The sequence below is a fragment of the Lagenorhynchus albirostris genome, chromosome 7 (genome assembly GCF_949774975.1).
Source record: "Lagenorhynchus albirostris chromosome 7, mLagAlb1.1, whole genome shotgun sequence".
In the NCBI taxonomy this organism is placed as follows: Eukaryota; Metazoa; Chordata; class Mammalia; order Artiodactyla; family Delphinidae; genus Lagenorhynchus; species Lagenorhynchus albirostris.
Window position 1 is genome coordinate 46,808,377 of NC_083101.1, and position 22,743 is coordinate 46,831,119.

The window sequence follows — 22,743 nt, forward strand, 5'->3', positions numbered from 1 at the left end:
ACAAAGAGAGAGTAATAGAGTGGCAAGACGTGATTACTGCCCCAGATCCTGACACCTGCAGGTGTGGCTTCAGACCACATGTATCCTCATAATAACTCCCTCCCTAGCACACATATATACGCACAGCACAACGCTCATGTGCACACACACACATACAAAATCAAACAACCTGAGAGTGTCTCAGTTTTTCTTAAACCCAAGCACCCAAAAATATATTTGTAAGAAGATAAAATAGGTCTCTGATTTGGAGCCCCAACAAATCTTCCACAATTTTTGAACACTCTGCCTCAAGAATTCTTGAATCCAGGCGTCAAATTCATCACTTCCCAAAAGGCAACAGTACTCTCCTAGTTAGCTGAAAGGTATGCGCGATGTGCCTTGTAACAGATTCAGGTAGTAGATGCCAAGTCTGACATAACAAGAATGGTTAAATAGCAAGATATAATAATAATAAGATGATACATAATGAAAAAATAAATAACCCTATATAAGGAGGACAAAGATGACAGATGATTTCAACAAAAATTCACTCAAGATACTACTAAAGAATATACAAAGTGTTTCACTTAGTTTGCAGATCATCAAGAAGCTTAATGTTCTTAAGATGCAAAGAGGTTAGGTTGACAGTTTTTGTTCTAAAATCAACAATGAAAAAAGTGTGGTTTTCATGGAAAACGAAGAAAATGAATTGCTTCTAATCTGGAGAAACGTTAGCTCTGAGTCTTTCTCTTTCCCCAGGAGCACTTTGCTCTGGATCAACTCCCCTTTTCTCCTGGAGCCCTGTGAGATCACAGAACACATGTGACAAATGCTCAGTCGGTGGTCTGCACCATCTGTGGCCTTGGAACAGCTCTTCTCTGTGTCCGTTTAAGAATCAAACCTTCAACCTTGGCCTCTTTAGAAGAGTGTCAGATTTAGCCCACCAAACTAAGGAAAATGAAAAAAATTCAAACTTTTAGAAGTACATTTCTTTTATTCTCACAAGCATACAAACCTCTTAAAGGCCATTTGAGATGAGATATTTTTATAACCAGGTGACCAGAAAAGCACAAAGGACACACTAGGAACCCTTGGTTTCATACTGTGTGTGCAGCAGGGGCAGCTGGAGGGATAAAATCTTTGATGCATAAATTGATTGACCGGATGCAGAGAAAGGGTACCTCCACACTCCCTACTGTGACAAGTGGTTTTGTGATACAGACACTCGTCTGGGATTCAGACTCGAGTATGAGACTGCCCTGCCATTTGCTCGCTGAGTGAGCTGAGCCAGTCACTAATCAATTCAGGCCTCAGTTTCCTCACAGATAAACTAACGAAATGAACTAGATCAGGGGTTGGTGCATTATGACCCATGAGCCAAATCTGGACCACCATCAATTTTTGTAAATAAAGTTTTTTTAGAATATAGCTACATTCATTCATTTCTGTATTGTCTACTGCTGTCTGGGATGAAAACAGGAATGTCATAGTTACAACAGAGACCATATGGCCTGATGCAAGGGAAATCACTTGTTTTCCTCTATGATTACACTCTACTCATGATACTTCTGACACAGATGTATAGGTTCTTCCCCCAAACCAAGCATTTCCCCAACTTTCTGTGGATACCATCTCGATGTCCTACAATTTAACTCAATTCTGACAGTAACTGTCCAGAGTTGGCACAGATCCCACAGGTTAAGGTCTTGGTGCCACAAGACTGCCCCACACTTTAGATGAAAGCCTCACACTTTAATCGAAAGCTCAGGTTGTCACCTATGCTGACTGATGGGCTGTAAACTGGAGATTCTCACGACTCCCTCCTTAGCTTTGATCATTTGCTAGAGTAGCTCACAGATCTCAGGAAAACAGTTTGTTTACTAGATTACTGGTTGGTTATAAAAGGATACAACTCAGGAACAGCCAGATGGAAGAGGTGCATAGGGCAAAGTACGAGGGAAAGGGTACAGAGTTTCCTTGCCTTCTCCACGTGCACCCTCTTTCTGGCACCTCAATGTGTTCAGCAACATGGAAGTTCTCCAAACCCCAGGGTTCAGAGATTGTTATGGAGACTTCATCACAGGGACAAAATCATTAACTCAGTCTCCAGCCTCTCTCCCCTCCCTGGAGGATGGGGGGATGAGGCTGAAATTTCCGAGTTTCTAATTATGGTCAGGTCTTTCTGCTGACCAGCCCCCAAACTGAAGCTATCCAGGAGCCCACCAAGAGCTGCCTCATTGGAAAAAATAATGCTCCTATCACCCACAATATTCCAAGGAATTTAGGAACTCTGCATCAAGAGCCAGGGTTAAAGACCAAATATAAGAACAAAAGATGTCCCTAGCACCGTCACTGCTTTGTAAATTACAAAAATTTTAGGCGCTCCAGCCGGGAATTGGAATGAAGACCAAAATATATATTTCTCACTACACCACAATAACATACTTGCAGAAGTGAAAATACTTATTGTGCAATCTTTTACAGAGAAAGTTTGCCTACTTCTGAACTAGATAATTTCTAAGATCCCTTTCTAATCTAAAATCTGTAATCGGTTGACTCAGCTATTAAAGAATTGCTTCTTGGGACTTCCGTGGTGGTGCTCCCAATGCAGGGGGCCTGGGTTTACCCCGGTCAGGGAACTAGATCCCACATGCATGCCGTCACTAAGAGTTCACATGCCACAACTAAGGAGCCCTCTAGCTGCAACTAAGCAGCCCACGTTCTGCAACTAAGGAGCTGGTGAGCCACAACTAAGGAGCCCATGAGTCATAACTAAGGAGCCCGCCTGCCACAACTAAGACCCAGTGCAATCAAATAAATAAATGTTAAAAAAAATTGCTTCTCTCTAAACACCTTAAAAATGGAATTTATACTCCATTCATTAAACTCAGAAAATCCCACTCTAAAAACGAAACAAATGAAAGAAAGCAAACACACACACACACACACACACACACACGGTATGAAATTCAAGGCTCATTCTTTTAGAGGTGGATTTTTAAAAATATGAGATCATACTATGGTTTCTTTTTTTTTTAAAGCCAATACACTAATAATATGAGTGTAAATCAATTTGCAAAGTGTTGCCTCTAAAATATAAAAAGCTTAAAGGTAAATGATGCTTGAGAAAAAAACAGGTTTTCTCGTAACCCGAGTTAACAAAATGATTCAAATGGAGTAAGTGTAATAAAGTCCCTAAGGGCTGCTCATCCATAATAAGATTTTTAGGGGCCAGCAACAGAGAAGCCAATCTGGATTTGGGTTGGGGTCTGTAATAGTCAAGGAACTAGAAATTTTCTTGCTTTATTTTTAGACCTTTGTTTGTGGTGGGCTAGAGTCAGTTATCTACCCAGAAGGAAAACATATGGTACTCACTGGACGAAAAAGCCTGAGAAAAGCTATCCTCTCTCTGCAAGTTTAATTATTTGGGGCAAACCATCAACCTCTGGATATTGTGAAATGCAATTCAGGATCTCAGAGATAATTCTGTCATTGCAATGACCTGCCTGACTTTTGTCACACAAATCTCATTTTCCACAGCTGGAATCACACTGCTTAGAGCTGCAGGCTGGCCTGGCCTGTGGCACTGGGGCAATGGCACTCAAGGGTGGTCCCCAGACCAGAAGCAGCATCAATATCTGGGAACTTTTTAGTAAAGTAAATTCTCAGGCCCTGCCCCAGATCTACTGAATCAGAAACCTGTGTTTTCATGTGCCTTCAGAGCATTCTGATACATGCTCAAATTAGTGAACTACTAACCTAGAACAAATCCAACCCTCATCTACTAGGTTGATTCAGCACCTCAGGGCTTTGCACTATAACCCTAGTTGCCTGCAGATAGACTCCGTCCAGTCCAGCCTATTCTGTCCCTTTGCCCATGTTCTCACACCTTTGTTGGATACCCATGACTTCTTACTGACTCTTTATCATTCCATCTTCCTGGACTGCTAAATAGTATCTCATTCCCAGAAAGGGAATATCAGTTTATTTCCTAATTCTATATCCCAGCCCCTCCTGCTAATTCCATTCTACAGCAAGAAACCTGTTTAAGCATTTGACTTACAAATGCTATGGATTGGCTCATGAATTAGTCATGCTTTGGCAGAGTCCTTGAAATTTCTAGGGGTAAGCATTACAGTGAAAATTCAATATGATGGAAATCTGGTTGACGGCTTTGAAGTCAATCAGATGTGGATTTCAGTTCTACCTCCACCACTGACCAGTTATATGTCTTTGAACAAATTATTAAAAATCTCTAAACCTCAGTTTACTGTAAAGTAGAAAAATATTATCTACCTCATAGCGTTGCTGGTATGGTTACACAGAATAATATATGTAAAGCATTTTGTAGATGTTCTAACACATGGCAAGCTCTACATAAAAATGTAATACAGTATAATATGATTAGTAATATACTCTGATGGTCTGTGAATCATATGCCTCTTATTTATGGGTAACCTTGCACTCCATCAGATCTCAGGAAAATCTCCCATATTTTCCATTCACATAAATTCAACAAGGAGCACCTTAAAATGTGACTTTAAACAAGGTTTAACCAAGCTGAGGTTTTAATTAGATTGAACATACTCTTACCCGATGCCATGTATTCAGTCCATTTCTTCCTGGATACTATTTACCTACTTCATTGACAAATGGCAAGGATGGTGTCAACATAAATTAAAGTGAGAGTTAAAGGCATTCTGTGTTGAACTATTGCAGAAAACCCAGAGTTTACAAGAGGACTGAGGGCGGTTTTGCTGAATCAGGGTGGTTAAAATCCTTTCTGGGAGCAAACCTTTCCACTCCCATGAGTCAGTGAACTCTTTATAAACACTGAGAACTACCTGCTATGCTCAGAGAAGTCTTAGGAAAGATTAACTTACATTACATGGTCTAACAGTCTGCTCCTAGCCAGTAATTTTCCCACCTCAATTCATCTTCATAGGTTTGTTGTGGTAATACTTTGGCCACGAATTTATAACTGGAAAATATACAGAGTCACTTTTAACCCCATTTACTCAGATATAACCAGTGTATAATTCAGTATATTTAACATAATGGCTTTTCCAGAAGGATATTTCACTGTCCTTATTTATTCACTGGCTATATACTTAGGCAACTCCAATTCAGACTCTTAATTTTTTATATGTAAAATAAAAGCATTATGACTGATTTTGTCAAAACTCCACCTAACCTTAATATTCAGTGAATCTCTGAATCTAATGCTGGAGTCTGCAGAGTTTAGACTTTATAGAGGTTAATATTGTTATAAAAGTGAATGAACTTTTTCAAAAATATCTCCTCTATAACTGAGCAATTCAACCTAGAGAAATTTCTCATAAGGAAATAAGTTTTACATAAGATTATGATTTATCTATGGAGATATTTATCTACATGGCTATAAATAAATACGATCACAATGTTTAATATAATAATAAAACATTAGGTACAGTTAACTAACAACAAATAAAAAATAACTAGTTATTGTACATTCATATGTAGACTATCACACAGCCATTTAAAAATTATAGAAGACCCGTTAATAACATAGAGAAAAGGTCACTGTTAGGTGAAGAAAAGCAAGTAACTAGTCAATAGGATACATGCCAATATATTTTTATAAAAATCTATAGTACTATATATAAATCTACAGTACTTGTTTATCTACATATAAATAAACACTAATACTCTACAATTCAATTAACTAAGTAATGTCGTGAGTGGTAGGATTACCTGTGATTTTTATTTCCATATTAAGCTTATATTGCCTTTTCCAGATTTTTAAACAATGAACTGGTATTATTTTTAAAGTTCAGAAAAAAAAATTCTTTTTTTTGGTGGCAGAAATGGACACATTTTTCTCTTTCATTCCTGAAAGGATTCTTAAAAGTATCTTCTCTGCCCATCTCAGGTTCTCTTTTGCTTCAATGACAGGTACTTTCTGGACTCATACTGGCAATTAGTAAGTCCAGAATATCAAAGAAACATTCTCATCGGCCTCTTATCCTCTAAAACATTTCCATTTTAGATTTCTGCATCTCTGCCTGCACCACCCATACTTTCCAGCTGCTGGGCCCTGCCTTCCATCAGTCCGTCCACTGAGAATTCTTTCTTCCATCTCAGTCTTTTGAAATTCTGATCCTCCTTCAAGACTTGGCTCAAATGTCTCTTACTCCATCCTGTCTTTGTATTTCTATTGATCTCTCCCACAGTGGTTTCTCCAATGTGCAATTACATTTCCTGCTCTGTGCTGACAACGGGAGCTTGCAGGATTAAAGGGTAGCAAAGAGTGTGAGGAATCGGTGAATGAATGTTCCACCAGAAGAGGGCAGTAATTCCTCAGCTCCAGCCAATTTCTCCAGAGTGGGAATACGGGTCTAATGTTGTCAGGCCTTTCAATATGTCAAGAAAAACAAGAAATCCACATACATAAATTTTTTTTTTGGCTGTGTCAGCTCTTAGTTGCAGCATATGGGATCTTTCATTGCAGCACGTGGTCTCTTCATTGCTGCACGCGGGCTTCTCTCTAGTTGTGGCGTGCGGGTTTTCTCTCTCTAGTTGTGGTGCACAGGCTCCAGAGCGCGTGGGCTCTGTAGTTTGCGGCACACGGGCTCTCTTGTTGAGGCGTGTGAGCTCAGTAGTTGTGACATGCAGGCTTAGTTGCCCCGCGGCATGGGGGATCTTAGTTGCCTGACCAGGGGTCGGACCTGCGTTCCCTGCATTGGAAGGCGGATTCTTTACCACTGGACCACCAGGTAAGTCCCAAGAAATCCATATTTTTTTAAAGTAAAACTCCAAGCTTTAAAATATTAGCTCATAAAAACAAAAAAACAAACAAACACTGCAGACGAGAGAAAAAGATATCTGTCAGTTGAATCTAGCCTGCAGACCCACGTTTGCAACCTCTCCTTAGGCTTACAGCTTTTACATCTGTGTATCCTCTTGTCAGCAGGCACAGCGGTTTGCTCACAATGGTTTGTACCTAGCAGGCACACAGCTGTGTAAGCTATCCACCTGGTGGGTCAGTGATAATAAGATCCATATCAAAGGTCCATCATCCAACCTCAATGATTTAAAACTTGTTTTGCTGCTGAGCTTCTCTCTGATGAGCCTTCCAAAGGTAACATGGAAGCAATTTCACTCTGTCTGACCTAAAACAGAAACTTGTCTTTTTTCCTGTACTTTGTTCTAACCCAAGAGCACTGTCAGCACTCAATAAATAATAAATTACGGTCATATAATTACAGCTTTTATGCAAACAGGTCATGTTATATTGACTTCATATGTGAAGCAAAATTTTCTAGCACTTAAGAAGAAAGCAGTTAGGGATCAAAGGCAAACATAAGCCAAGTGATGGTCTAAGGAAGAAATGGCAATTTTTATGTCTGCTTCAGAAGAGCTGAATCAGGCAAGGAAAATAGAAATGAAACCAAGCCAGCTGAATACCTCATAGCAGGGAATGGGAAAGCAACGCAAGGGCATTCTGGATCTATAGCATTACCTCACCGTCGTCCACCAAACAGTATGACCTAACTGCTTCTGGCTCCTCCAAGAAACAATTTCAGTGAGGGAGACAGATGACCTAATAAAAGGTACAATCTCAAAGTCAGGTAGCCAGGTAGAGAATCTAGCCTGGAGCCTTGAAAACAGTTCTGAACGTAGGACTTGTCCAGAAACTAGAGGGCATGAGACAGGAGGAAGACAAGCAGGGAAGGATATCCCTTCACTGGTGAGAAGAGAAACATCATTAGCTCAAGAATACTAGGGCAGAATTGATTCCAGGGCACATTCCTGGAAGCAGGCAGAGTTCTGTCAGTAGACGGCGTTGCCTTGATGGCGCTAGGATGTGGAGGTTCAACACTGAGTCAGCCAGTCCAGCCAGACAACATAATACCTGCCATGTGACAAGCACAGCTCTAAGCATGAGGTCAAGGCCTCTGTTTTCAGAAAGCTTTCATCACAACAGAGGGAGACAGATAATAAGCACGTTCAAAAAAGGAGATGTCAAACAGTTATACAACGTATAAAGAAAAGAAAACTGTGCTGAAATAGAGAGTGCCTGATGGGCCACCTTGGATTGGAAGGTCAGAGGAAAGCTCAAAGGAGGTGACATATTAGGGGTGAGTCCTTAATGACAAGAATCAGCCCTGGCAAATTCCAGGAACCTGCACCCCTAGAGGGAAGAACAATTTGGGCAGATGCAAGGAGCATCTTGTGTTTGAGCATAAGAAAGACTCCCAGTGTTTGTGGACTTTACAAAGCAAGAGCGAAAGTGGTAGGAGATGAGCTCAGAGAGAAAAAAAGAAGCAGATCACACAGGGTATCGATGGCCTTGAACAGGGATTTGGAATTCATTCTAAATACTTAGAAGCCACTGGAAATACTTGAGCAAATGAGTATCAATACTATCAACTCCTCAGGTCCTATTTCCCAAGATGACAGTTTCATTTGCAAAAGGCGGACAGAGAGCTGTGTGCTTTGCTGCCGCCCTCAAACTTTGTTGGGGGACCTGGGGTTGAGCATAGTGGGGGGCTGGTGATGGAATCAACACCAGTGGGGCTCAGAGAAACCTGTGCTGTTGTTGTGGGGAAGGAAATCAACTTGCCGGAATTCTACTCCACCAGGTGCCAGAGCCCTGTCAGTACCCTGAGCCTTTCAGAGCCCCCAGCTTGTGTCTCTGCTGAGCTCTCATTAGACTGTGAGCTTTATGAAGCAAGCAGCGTGTTCACTGACTCCCTTCTCCCCCCAGCGTACTGCACAGTGATGCACTTGATAAGTGTCCAGTAGTTGCTTAGTAGAATTCAAAGCAAACAGAAAATGTGCAGTTGATACTACTCATCTTGCCCTGCTTCTAGAAATGCCAGCAAGCTTCATGGGGAGGGAGCTGACTATGGGCCCAAGATTTATTGAGTTCACCATTTTAACAGATAGGTTGAAGTCCGCTGCTTTAGCCATCTATAATTTTACTAGAATCTATTTTTGCTAGACTATTGTAAGCCATGAGACTCAAGTCTGACCCCCTTCTGAATTAAAACTATACGCATTGGTCTTCATTTATTGACATCTAAAAGACAATCCCACCTCCTAAATTCTTCTTCTTGCATGGTATACGTAAATGACTAAGCACAAAGGAATAATCTGATAAGAGAAAAATGAATATCACACTTACATATCCATATTCCAAATCCCAGCACCAGCAGTAATTGCAAAACCTCACAAAACATGCTCGGAGAAAATCCCCAATGAGAATTGTGACGTAGGTAGTCAGAACATCAGAAACGGTCAGCCGCACAAATTCCTGTTGAGATATTATCTGTATTAAAAGGAGCATTTCTCCCTTCAAATGGTCCTAATGTTAACATCGAATTTGTCATGCTTTCTAAATAGTATTAACTTGAAAACTGCAACTAATGGTAAAGAAACTAGTTAGGCATATCTAGCAAGTAAAAAATGTTTCACCCCTATTTTATTAGTCTAAAAATAATTATTTCCTGCTCCAAAACCACTGTATCAGAAGTCTTCCTACTGAGAAACTTTTATAAGCATGACATGAGAACACAAAACGGGAAAATAATGACAACACAGAAGTTTAAAACTTGAATCTGGCAAACAGCAGATAATAAAATAAATTCATTTATAAAATAAATTTTTTATTTATAAAATTAAAAGACAAGCTTGGAAAAAGTACTTGTGGCATATATGATGGAGAACTAGTTTTTCTAACACATTAAAAACTTTTACAAATCAGTACAACAATCGATGGGCAATTCAATAAGGAAAAAAATGGCAAATGGCACAAATAAGAAGAAAATACACAGTTAATTAAAATATTCAAAAATACCTAAATCCCACATTATAAAAATACGATTAAAACAATAACTCGTTGCTCCACACAGTGATAAATATTTTAAAATCCATGCTTTTCCATAATGGTGAGAGTGTGGTGAAATAGGCACTGTTGTAAACTGACAGAAGGGAAAGTTAGACGGGTGCAACATTTGTGTGTGGGGGGACGTTTGTGAAGATCCATCACATTTTAAAGTGTGTGGATTTTATTAGGAAAATCCACTTCTAGAAATGTATCCTATGGCGGTATTAGCACAAATGTCCAAATCTATACATATAATTATGAAAGCATTGTTTCTCCCAGATCAAAATTGGAAGCAATTCAAATATACTCAAGAGGAAATTAATTAAATAAAAACGGGTGTCCACACAACAGAACATTGTGAGCTCTTAAACAAAGTGCTGTTGTGATTATGGTTGCACAACAATGTGAACATATTCCAAAACCCACTGAACTGTGTACTTTAAATGGGTGAGATGTATGGTATGTGAACTATATCTCAATAAACTTGTTTAAAAAGTGCTCAAATGCTATGTTCTGATAAGAAATGGATTGTTAAAAATTTACAAAATAGGATATGTAGCATGAACCCACTTATTAACAAAAAATCCTACACATATATACATACATGTATATAAGTATATGCATAACATGTATATGTATAGAAAAGGTCTGGAAAATTAGAAACTTTTTACCTCAGTGGTGTGGACTTGAAGTTACATGCAAAATGTGTATGTTGTGGGTTAGAGGGGAAGCTCACTATTTCCTCATGGAACTTATAACAATAGGCAATAAATATAAGAGTAGACATATAATTATAAATTTTCATTATGATCGTTTTCTTCTGCTCTTTCCTTTCTGCTCCTTCCCCATAATTCGTGCCCTAAGATTGAAGACATGGAATATCTAATAAGACATATTTTTCCAGAAATACAGTGTTCTTCTATAATAAAAGAAGTCTTCTGGTTTTTATTTCCAGCTACCTATATAATCTCACCTCTAAAATAACTAGTGAGAAAGAATCACATCACATGGCAAGGCCCATTTGACTAGCAGTTGTCTGGTTAATTTCCAGTCCCATACTTCAGAGCAGTGCTTCCTAAACTCCAAGTAGCCGTGTACCACCTTCACGATTCTTGCCATGTCCAAGTACTATCTGAAATATTATTTACCTAATATTTCTTTTAACTTTACTTTACTTTACTTACTTTACTTTAATATACTTTATTTTTAAAAAATAACTCCTACTATTGTAAATAGAAGGTGTATAACATCTGCCATAAACAGTAGTTAACTATAATATAAATATATTAAAAGCTAAAAAAATTATACTGAAAACTTTAAACTATAAATGTAAAAGAATTATCTTGCCATTAGTTCCCATCAAAAGTAGTGCCTGGGGCTTCCCTGCTGGCGCAGTGGTTGAGAGTCCGCCTGCCGATACAGGGGACACGGGTTCGTGCCCCGGTCCAGGAAGATCCCACATGCCGCGGAGCGGCTGGGCCCGTGAGCCATGGCCGCTGAGCCTGCGCGTCCGGAGCCTGTGCTCCGCAACGGGAGAGGCCACAACAGTGAGAGGCCCGCGTAGCGCAAAAAAAAAAAAAAAAAAAAAATGTACTGCCTGTGAGCCAGTAGTGTATTTTGGGAAATGCTATCAAAGAACAGGGGTGGAGATGGAAAAGAATGAAACAGGAAAGGAGAGAAAACCTTTACCCAAGAGAGTGTTAAAAGCTGTCACTACTGGGGCAACTGGGTCTTGATTCTTCTGGGGACCCGCTGAGTAGCCATATAGAATAAGTCTCACAACTGTCCACCCAAGAGACAGAGAAGGGAAGTATTGATCCACCAGCTCCCATTCCCATCAGTCAGGGATGGCCCCATGTGGTATTAACGTCCCATTTGGTGACAGCAGATAAGCAGGGTAAAGGTGAGAATCTGTATACAACTCAGTTGAGATACTGTCTTGTAACAGCTGCATGCAGTCGTTTGCTGCAGCAACAGCTGGAATAAAAAGGTGAGTGTGAGGTTTCTGCATAATCCATGTGTCTGTATAATCTGATTCCTGTCTAGCTCTCCATATTTTCCTTTGTCTTCTCTACTCCAGTCCCACTGGCTTTCTTTCATATCCTCAAACTCCATACTTCTTTAGGCCATAGGGTCTTTACATGTGGTCCTCATGCTACTCAATCTTACTTCACCTCTTGACTCAGTTTACACCAACTAATATGCATCACTACAGCATCACTAACTCAGGGAAGTCCCTCACCTGGATGACTAGGGGCAAGCTTTTCTGAATGCATGCACTGCATTCTTGTAGTGCTTTGTTGCCATTGTAAATTTGCAAATGTTTTATAATTATTTAATTAATGGCTGTGTTCCCAAGAGACTGTAATTGTCACGAGATTGTAATTGTCACAATGGCAGAGACCGGGTCCACCTTTGTTCCCCATTGCACCTCCAGTATCTAGCACAATACCTGACACTTAGCCTGCACTCAATAAATATGGAGTGAGCGACTGAGTGATAGTAAATTCCTGTGGTTATCTCTGAATATAACTTTTCTCTTCCCTACTCTTATTCTCCTTTTCATTCCCCAGGCAATTTGAGTTCAGATTCTAATAACTAGCATCAATTAGAAGTAGGCTGTGAGGGATATTTTTAGGTTTTCACCACCAGGTTGGGAAGACTTCCTCAGAAAGAAAATATTTCAGAGTGGTTTTGAAGTCCTCCACAACCTCCTAAACATCCTCATCCCAATGGTTGAAATACAATATTTTTCCTAAGCAATGTCCTAACTTTCACATAAAATAGCAGAAGAGGATTCAAACATTATATTAAAATGTAAAAATATTTATTAATATACCATAGAAGGGATACACTGCTTTATAAGAAAGGAAATTCCAAAAATGGTGGTCCAGCCCACCAAGGGATCATCAACCAATTCCAGTTCCTAGTGTGCTAGGATGGGAGCATGGCCTCCACACAGGCCTTCTGCAGAGCACTGCACTCCACACCTCACAATTTACTCTCCTGACATGTATTTGGTCAGTAAACCTAAGAGGCTCATTAGCAAGTGAAGGGAAAATAATAGAGACAGGGCATCACAAAGGGCCACAGACAGATATTCCATGGCAGGAGTCTGGGAGTATGCGTTGATGCTAATTATGTTTCTGGAGGATGGTTCAGCACTATGGAGAAGGACACAAACTCTAATCAGACTTTGTAGGTAAAATTTGGGCTCCTGTCATTGACTTTCTTTAAGGTCTCGAGCAAATTATTTTACCTTTCTAAGTCATAGTCTCCTCATCTATAAAATGGGGATAATGATATAACTTATCTCAAAGGGTAATTTAAAAATTCAAGGAGGTAATGCTTGGCACACAAGAAGCATTCGATAAATGTGAGCTATTATTGTCATTATCTTCAGCTGTTGTCTGCTTTCTCTCCTTTGCCAAAATGCAGACCTAAGTATATAGCTTCAAAGAGCGGTCTCCCAAGAACGGCTCTGCTGCCTACCTATCAAATGTCACTGGAGATGAGACTAAGTGACTACATCTTGAGATTCCCTGGAGAGATAAAGGAGCCACCAAATTCCTATATTTAAATTCAAAAAGAGATTAAGTCCCACAGTATCCTTGAGGAAAAACAGAGCAGAGGGCACCCACAGAGAAGAAGAGAAAATATCTGGAATGTTCTCATAGAAAAATGAACAAGTCTTTGGGGTTATATCTCCAACATTCTGTGCAAAGCAGCTGCCTTTTACTATTTCTTCTGGAATCACTTTGTTTTAAAAGTGGGTAAAATAAATGTTTCAGAACCACAGCCCTTCCCTCCTGCCGCTCCTGCAGACTTTCCCACAAGCGCTGAATATTCTTTTAGAGAAAGGAAGGCGAAAGAGAAAAGGGAAACCCAACTACAAATGGCAGTAAGAAAAGATGATGAAGCAAGGAAAACCACTAGATAGAGACAGGATTTAAAAAAAAAAGGACAAGACAAGCAGCATGGTACAAGGGCTCCCAAGAAGAAGAATTAAATAATTTTTTCTTTATTTTAATTCAGTGTGTGTGGGAGCATCCCAGAAGCTTCTGCATAATCAGAAAATAAGTATTCTAGATTGCATGACATTCATGTCTAATTAATTGCTGCCTCTGCCTCAGAAGTGAGCAGCTTCCACCTTATTCTTTACAGTTAGTTCTATTAATCCTGTTTAACAGGTGTTTGCCTGGTAAAGGGTAGGTTGCTTAGCCCTCATGCCAGTCTGCATTCTGGGATGTACATAAGAGAATATCTCAAACTCTTTGAGTTTGTGAAAACTACACTTTATATTTTTTCACTTCTCTCAACTCTTGCTGAAGATTTAGGGAGCAGCCTAGATGTGATAAAACAGACTTGTGTTAAGTGCCGTGACCAGATTTTGCTTCAAGGAGTTTTAAAACATGAAAACCCATATACTCCTGTGTATTCACTTCTTATTGCTGCTGTAAGAAATTACCACAAAATTAGTGGCTTAAAACAACATAAACATAAACTGTTCTGGAGTTCAGAAGCCTAAAATCAAGGTGCAGGCCTCAGGGCGAAATCTGTGTCCTTGCCTTTTCCAGCTTCCAGAGGTCACCTGCATTCCTTGGCTTGTGGACCCCTTCCCCCACCTTTAAAGTGCATCTCTCCAACCTCTGGTTCCACTGTCACAGCCAGTTTTTCTGACTGACTTTTGTCTCCCATTTATAAGCATGTGTGATTTTGTTAGGCTCACCGCATAATCCAAGATATTTTTCCTATCCCCAGATCTTTAACTTAATCACATTGGTAAAGTCCATTTTACTATGTAAGGTAACATATTCACAGTTTCCAGGGATTAGAACATGGACGTTTTTGAGGGGTTATTATTCTGTCTACCACATCATGTATCACAAGCATCTCTCTACCAACTGCAGGCAGGTTTCATTTCATTTATTATTGCATACATAGTATGTTCCTGTAAATGTGTATGAAATGTGCATGTCTGAAAATCAAGTATTTAATAACATGTAACTGGAAAGGGAAGGGTTTATCTGGTCCCTAAAAGCCTAAAAAATAAAATAGAATCCTTACTTATATCATACATTTTGGACTTGGTCTTCAGTGATGTCTGTCTAGCATTATATACATTTTCCTTACTTTTTCCCACAATTGAAATCACAGATGAGTGGCTTAAGTCAGATGAGTATCTGAAGCTGAGGACATCTAATGATATCTGTATTTGTTTAAATTAGCTTCATAAGACTAATGCTAACTTTCAATTTTCCATTTATCTTACAAAAAATAAGTACATAGTAAAAAATTATTTCAAATAATTTCCCAAAGACACATTACTGCTGAAACTGAACTGTTGTCTGACAGACAGAAGCACTATGACATATTTTAAAATGTCTGTCCATCAAGGATGAACCAAAGTCCAAAAGCAGTTTACGAAGTGCACATGAGGAATGTCAATTCTAATGAGATAAAATTAAAGGCTTTTCAAAATATAAATTGGATTTGTATAGAAATAAGAGACCTGAAGTAGGTTTTTTGTTTTTGTTTGGTTTGGTTTCCCTTTATTGAACAGAAAGCCATATGAAACATTATTTCTTTTATCTGCTAAAATACCACTAGTCTTGGACTGGGGTCATTTATACAGTCATCTGAAAACAACAAACCTAAAATGGTATTTCCTTTCATGCTTAAGGGGCAATTATTTGACAAAAATTAACATTATTGAAATGAGTATTAGTGTATGCTCCCAAAAGAATCTTTTCTTTTTTTTATGGAAAAAAGGTAACACTGGGGCTTCCCTGGTGGTGCAGTGGTTGAGAGTCTGCCTGCCGATGGAGGGGACAAGGGTTCGTGCCCCAGTCTGGGAGGATCCCACATGCGGCAGAGTGGCTGGGCCCGTGAGCCATGGCCGCTGAGCCTGCGTGTCCGGAGCCTGTGCTCCGCAACGGGAGAGGCCACAACAGTGAGAGCCCCGCGTACCGCAAAAAAAAAAAAAAAAAAAAGGTAACACTAACTAGAGTTCCACTTAAATATTTACTTGGGTTGTATCTAAATCTGGGTGTTTTATTATAACACAGATAGATAGTAAACATTTCCTCAGACCATTTTAAAATATCCTTCCTTCACATGCAACTGTAAAAGGGGTGAAAAGGTACTACTTACCTGAATGGATGCATGTGAGGACTATAAGAGATAATATATATGAAATTCACAGCCAGCATATGGTGAACAGTCAATAAGTCTCAGCTATTTTCATTAATAAGCAATAAAAAACAGGCCACGCTTATGGAAGAAATAGTGACCCTGCTCTTTTTTAATCCATTAACTGTTATGCACTTCTGTTTGTGACATTACCTGCCCCACCATTGTTTCCCAGCAGGGTCCTCGAGGTACATCTGCAGGGTGCACAAAAAAGGGTGGCCCAGTGGTATTTCCAGTGAGTGATGCATTGTAGGCCTTGATCATGTTGGCTTCCCATAGGGTAATATTGGCCTTTACTAGCTTCTCCTCTTCAATCTAGAAAGCAGAGGAATGGAAACAAAAATGAAGACAACAGAGATTTCAAAGGCATTTCTGGCAATCTTGAGATTGGGAATCTAACAACATGCTGATGGCAAGGACAATCCAGACACAAGATTTACCTTGTTGTTAATCTCATCCATCAAGGCAAGAATAAATACATACAAGTTGCCTAAAAGAAGAGCAAAAATGCGTCCCAGGAGCCATTTCAGAGCGATGAGGGGATGGTAGTCTTCCAATTCAGCAAATAAGTCAAACAATGTTGGACAGAACATCCCCAGGAGGGACATGACCATGTTCATCTACAAGAAGACACAAGGGGTGAACCAAGTTAACGGTGTTTAAAAATTATTGCTTTCCTCCAAATTTGCAAGATTCCAGCTAGATTCCTTTGATATTTTATAAGACTAAAATTATTTCATGCATTTTAAAAATTTGATCTTATTAAAACAACAGAGACAATATTCAACTCATATATTCAAGATGTACATGTGTGTGAGCTTGTGGACGTGCCAGTAATAATAGTGTTTCCTAGTATAATGAGGGATGCGATTTACATTACTTTCTATGCAGAGAACATTTACTGTTATACATGGTAACTGATTCTGCACTTCACAACAAGATTTCCAAAGGAAATGGAAAATGATCTGCTTGAGGAATGAGGTCCAAATTGGAAATACTAATGTGGCAATCATCAGCACATGGGCTAGTTTAATCAGTTAGAATGGATGAATTCCTTGAGATGGGCCCAGGACTAAATACTGAGTATGCGGGAATGCAAACTATAAGGGGCAAAAAAAAAAAAAAAAAAAGGTTCCAGGTGACTCTGGCAATGTCTTTACCTGAATACCTGGCTCAAACTGTCACTGTTTAACATTTCCCATTTCCCCCGGTAGACTCCATGTTTTGAATGATTAGAACTACCAAACTATATTGAGAAAATAATTGTCAATATGTTTTTCCCTTTTGACTAAGAACATTGTATAAGTATGACCAGCAGGAGCTAAAAGTCAGCATGACATAATATAAAATCAGCATGATACAATTTCAGCCTAAAGTAAAAACTTGGCAGAGCTATGCAATCTTATATAAGGTAAATTTAAATTCTGTTTCATCAAATTTGTAAAGTTTTTCATGAATCCCCATTATTACCTTTGTTGGCCCCTAGGAATCAGGGGTCCCCTAAGATGGATATTAAACATGTACTTACAAAGAGTGACCCTTTTGATGATAATCAATTATCCCTCCTTTTCTGTGGTTTATTAATACAAAAATATGATCAGTACAAACCATGGACCAAAGTGGCATGATAATTTTGCCTATAAATGCTATCATAACTGCAAGGATAATTTTGAAAGCAAACTTAGTAATGCTTTGAGGTTCCCCTTTGTTTTAAATAAGTAAAATAACTCCACCTAATGACTCTCTGTTTTACAGGCTTCCAAAAAATGTCTATGCCATCATAGGCTCTTAAATATATGGTCTCCCATCTTCAGTGTTACTGCTTCTGAAATACCTAGAAAGTTTTTGTTTGGAGCCTTTTGTTGTAAGTAGGTTATACCATTTTCTGTGCAAGATTCTTCTAGGAAATTCTATGCTTATGAAGACTTTCATAATCTGTTTGGTCTACAAGACTCTGCAGAAGTTTCAGTGTGGGAAATCTACACTCCCCACCGCCTAAATCTCCACACACTGAAAATGCCCAAGTTCAAAATGATGCCACATTGTATTCTAGAACATTTTATGAAAGGGAACAGACCCAAGAAACAACACATGACCAGTGATTTCCTGATTCTAAATATCTACCTCTGACCTCTTTTCTTGCACCTGCTAAATGGGCAGATACCCTGAAGACAAATCGCAATCATAATATTTAATTCCTTTCAGAGCTGGCCTTCTTCATTTGAATAGCATTTGGAGGGGGAGATAATAGGGTAAGGAGAGGAGGTGAAGCAGTTAGGTTGTTAGTGAAAAACAGAGAGAGGCCCAGTCCTGCCCAAAGTGGGGGAGGCAATCTGAATGTTTCCAGTGAAATAAACATAAGAACCCAGGGCTTTATCATTGCTGCTTCAAAGAATTCAGGGGACAATTGGATCTTTCAAAGATAGATGCAGGACCTGCAGAGAAAGCAACATAGCGTCATGGAGAGTGCTGAGCTTGAAATCAAGATTCCTAAATTTTAACTCTCATTGTTCTCCATGGTTCTGAGACCATGAACACATCACCTAATCTGAGATTCATTATCTCTGTCTATAAAACGTACTGGTTGGAATATGTGCTCTAATCTCTCTTCCAACTCTACCTTTCCCTAATGTCACAAAGTGAAAAACAGACAGTAGACAGATTTGGAAGTAAGGCTGGAATAGGGACACGTGTGCCGAGGTTGGTTCACTCTCAGGTCAGGATGACAGAGATAGGTAAAGAGCGGCCATATTTCATATCCCAACATTGAAGTACAACCCACAAAATCTCAAATATCAGATTCTAAGCACATAAAAAGCATGCAGAGACGAACTTCATTTTTTTCCCACCACCCAAGGGTGTCAGGATCTTGCTGCGCAAATTCCTGGGATCGCTTCACAGCCCAAAAGATGAGGTATCCACTCCCGCCAAGTGTTAGAAACACGAAGAAGTTAGCAAGAAACCTCAGGAATCTGATCAAGTGGACGTTTTCTTCTGCTTGGGCTGCTCTTTCTTCTATTATAGCTTCCTGTACCCAGGCAAAACAGAAAGAAAAAAGAAATATCTGAGCTACAAAAAGTATCATGAACTCAGGAATTATTTCTGCAAACATCAGAAAGTGAGGAATGAAAATGTAAACTGAATCTGGGATTCCACAAACCAGGTGAATATTGCCAGCAAGTGAGAAAAAGTAAGACAGAGAAGGAAGAATTCTTACAAACAAACTCTGGTTGAGTTAATATTTACTAAGATAGTCTTCATTCTAAAGTCTCTTCTAGTACAGTTTTTTAAAACAATTACAAAATAATACTTTAGAGTCATTTAAAATATTGGGCTAATGTATTCCTGTAAATAATTAGCGAGCATTGTTCTATTATTTAAAATATCTGATTCTGATTACTAATGGTTGGCTGTTTCAAGCCAATGGCATTGTTTTATTACCAAATTTAGAGAGAAGTAATGCTGTCATGGGTCATCAATCATTTTCCAGTCATAATCAGAACCCTGCCCAGATCCTGGTAGGAAGAAATGATGAGTTAATCTTTCTTTTAATTGTCAAGATACTTTGCTACCTAGACCATTTGGAATGGCTCCAATTTTACTCTTAGAAATACCAAGAAAAGGCTCTTGAAGTTGGTGTTTTTACCTTAAAGTTCATTGTGATAGAATTGAATTTGTTGTCTGCTGTTTCAGGATTGCCAATCAGGTAGTCCCAGCTGGTGAACACCTTCCAGCTGAAGTTGAAGCTGTTGTCGTCACCACCTCCGTCATCACCAATATTTTTGGTCATCCTATACAAACAGGAAGTTTAATCCAGCAGCCAGAATACAAGCAGAAAGGGAGAGGTTAGGGAATAGCAAAACATCATAATTATAAGGAAACTAGAGAAGTAATATCTAAAAGACATATACTTTCAAACAAGTTTGTTCTAATAACCAGAAAATAAAAGTTTATTAAAAAAATATTTTTTTGTTTTAATTTTTTAAGCTGTTCATTTTCCAGGCCTTCAAGATTAAAAGACTACTAACCATTGATGATTTTAACAATTAAACAGGTCATATAAAATTACATATTTTTTATTTGTTTTCCTAAACTGTTTTCCTAGGGTCATATACGAGGCTCTGAAACTTCTGTGGGATAAGGATCTCTTTAGAAATCCGGTGAAAACCACCAGTCCCCTCATCAGGAAAAACATATGTATAGACTCTTAAACTGTTGTACACAATTTTAGCTGGTTTCCAGACCCTGTGAAGCCTAGGGATGGATTAACCCAGGTCAGATCAGGAAACTCCTTCACAGATTCCAATTCCCCTTAGAATCTCCTTCCAAAGAGTGATTACACTGAATGCATGGAATTTTTCCATACTTGACAACTCTTGACCAAAAATCAAGATTTTTATACAACTTAATAGCAAGTGGTTACATATATTCTAATCAGTGATGTTTTAAATTTTTTTTGCTTGGACAGTTTAAAGTACATTTACTTACTTCAGTGGTTAAGGATCTATATTCCACTTACTCCACTTCCTTTTTTTCCCCTACCACTATAAAGTGCAAAATTAAAATATTATATGATATATATTATAAAATGGTCCCATAAGGTTTTAGTTTTTTAAATATATTGCAGTGATATGGAACCGAAAAAAGAAAGGAGTACAATGACATAAAGCTGACAATGTAGTTTGGCAAGTATCTCTAAGGTCATCTAAATTCCCCCACTGTTTAGTCCTATTCCTTACAGAGGTTTATATATTTCAGATGGGCTAATGTGTTTGAACAATAACCAAAACTAATTATTCCTTACATCAATCTACCACTTTACCCTTTGCAAATGGTATTGATGTGTATTATCATATTTGTCCTTCTCAAAAACTTAACAAGAGGTCACAGTAGTTAATATTATTCTTTTTTTACAGTTGGGGAAGCTGAAGGATAAAATTATCAAGTGATTTGCTGGCCATTATACAGAAGTAAACCACAGGGGTGGGTCAAGGGCTTAGGTTTTCTGACTTCATTCTGGTACCCAAGCTAGGACACCATGAAATATGTTGAACCATACAAAGTGCCTTTTTGTAGGTCAAAAAGGGTTGAAATCAAACATTTCCAATGGATTAACCTAGGGAGAAAACGATTTTTTTGCTTAAGATGCCATCACCCCTTTTTGCACTGTCACTGAGCCAAGGGCAGGGCCTCAAGTAAAACTGACCACTTGACAGATAAGTCTTGAATGGAGCTCTATCACAGGCAAGATTCTGTAGCTGTAGACAGCCTTCCAGAGAAGGGAGCTCTAGCCCGACAAACAAACAGGGAACATCTAGCATGTGGGAATTGACAAGAAAGGGAGTGAAATACTAAAAGGGAGAGACAAGAAAGGGAGGAAGGATATTGAAGACAACCTCTCCTAACAACACGTTTTTACTAAGAGATGGCCCTGATAGCTATAAAATATTTCATGTACAGCTCCATTCCTTGTCTGTAGAGAAAAAAAGTGTACATACTTAAACAAAAATTCCTCCTTTTTCAAGGGGGTTATATTTTTGAACAACTATATCTTTGAGAAGCTACCTCAACATACAATTTGCAAGGAATGATGGAAGTCTTGCTTTGCCAGGGACTGAGTAGGTTTCCAGGGCACAAGACTCAATGCTAAAGCCAGGAGAGTCCTGGGTCAACAAAGTTAGTCACCCTATCTTAAAATCTAAAAGTGCTTTCTTGGATATCTAATTTTCCTTCTAATTTCCCTATTAATTAATCAAATATAGATATTTGCTTCCCTTTTATGGATGAGGATGCTGACGACAAAGAATATGGGCAAGAGGGCAAAGTCCACCAGTTGCCTAGTTGATGTCAGTATTCAGTTTTAGTTTCCCTTGATTTGAGTCATGTATCCCATAAAGCCACTCATGTTTATTCCAAGAATGTATTTGTTTGGGGCCAGTGGTGGGGGAAAGAGATGATATAGGATTCTGAACAATCATTTATATCTCATCAGTTGTTCTAACAAGGCTTGCCCCCAGGGTTAGGACTGGGGTAGGAGTCATAAATTGCTTTGGAATTGTCTTGCCATATAGGCCAGTGAACTTATATTACTTGCCAATCTGGTAATGAACAATCAAAGGTCCCCTGCCAGAGGGAGGGACCAAAATCAGGCTGGTTTGGGTGGCATAACATGGATGACTTTGAGGGGGAAAATGTAGAATTTGTGCCCTACAGCTATCCTAAATGGCATCTTTGAGCTAATAGGAAAAGCTGCCATTTCCTGCAGAGCTGCACTAGCTAATAAGTTTGCCACTAGCAATATGTGGTTACTGAGCACTTGAAATGCAACTAGTGTGAAACATACATAAAATTTCAAAGACTTTGTACCAAAAAAGACAGAGAATATCTCAATAATAATTTTAGATTGATTATATGTTGAAGGAATACTTTCGATATATTGAGTTAAATAAAATATATTATTAAAATATATTCTACCTATGTATTTGTTTAATATAGTTAGTAGAATATTTTAAATTATATGTACCTTGTCTTATAGTTCTTTGCATAATGCTGTTCTAGATGCTTTACACTCATCTGCCAGAAAATTATTATAATAAATGTGCAAATCTATTAATGTATAACTACATAACCAAATGTGACTACCCTACTGCTGGGGCTATCATATGACCTCAGTTCCTACCATGTTGGCTTTGTTTGGTTTT

The 22,743-nt window shown here is 38.7% G+C and overlaps 1 protein-coding gene across 1 annotated transcript in view; it reads right to left on the reverse strand.

The window, feature by feature from the left end:
- The window catches only part of TMC1 (transmembrane channel like 1), a 140,486-nt gene that overhangs the window by 19,614 nt on the left and 98,129 nt on the right, over positions 1–22,743 (reverse strand). The window contains exons 11-15 of the mRNA XM_060153430.1: positions 19,689–19,833; positions 18,876–19,070; positions 16,483–16,662; positions 16,196–16,357; positions 9,149–9,277 (exon numbers count right to left, since the gene is read on the reverse strand). Coding sequence (XP_060009413.1) covers positions 9,149–9,277; positions 16,196–16,357; positions 16,483–16,662; positions 18,876–19,070; positions 19,689–19,833 — 811 coding nt within the window. The remainder of the gene's footprint in view (positions 1–9,148; positions 9,278–16,195; positions 16,358–16,482; positions 16,663–18,875; positions 19,071–19,688; positions 19,834–22,743) is intronic.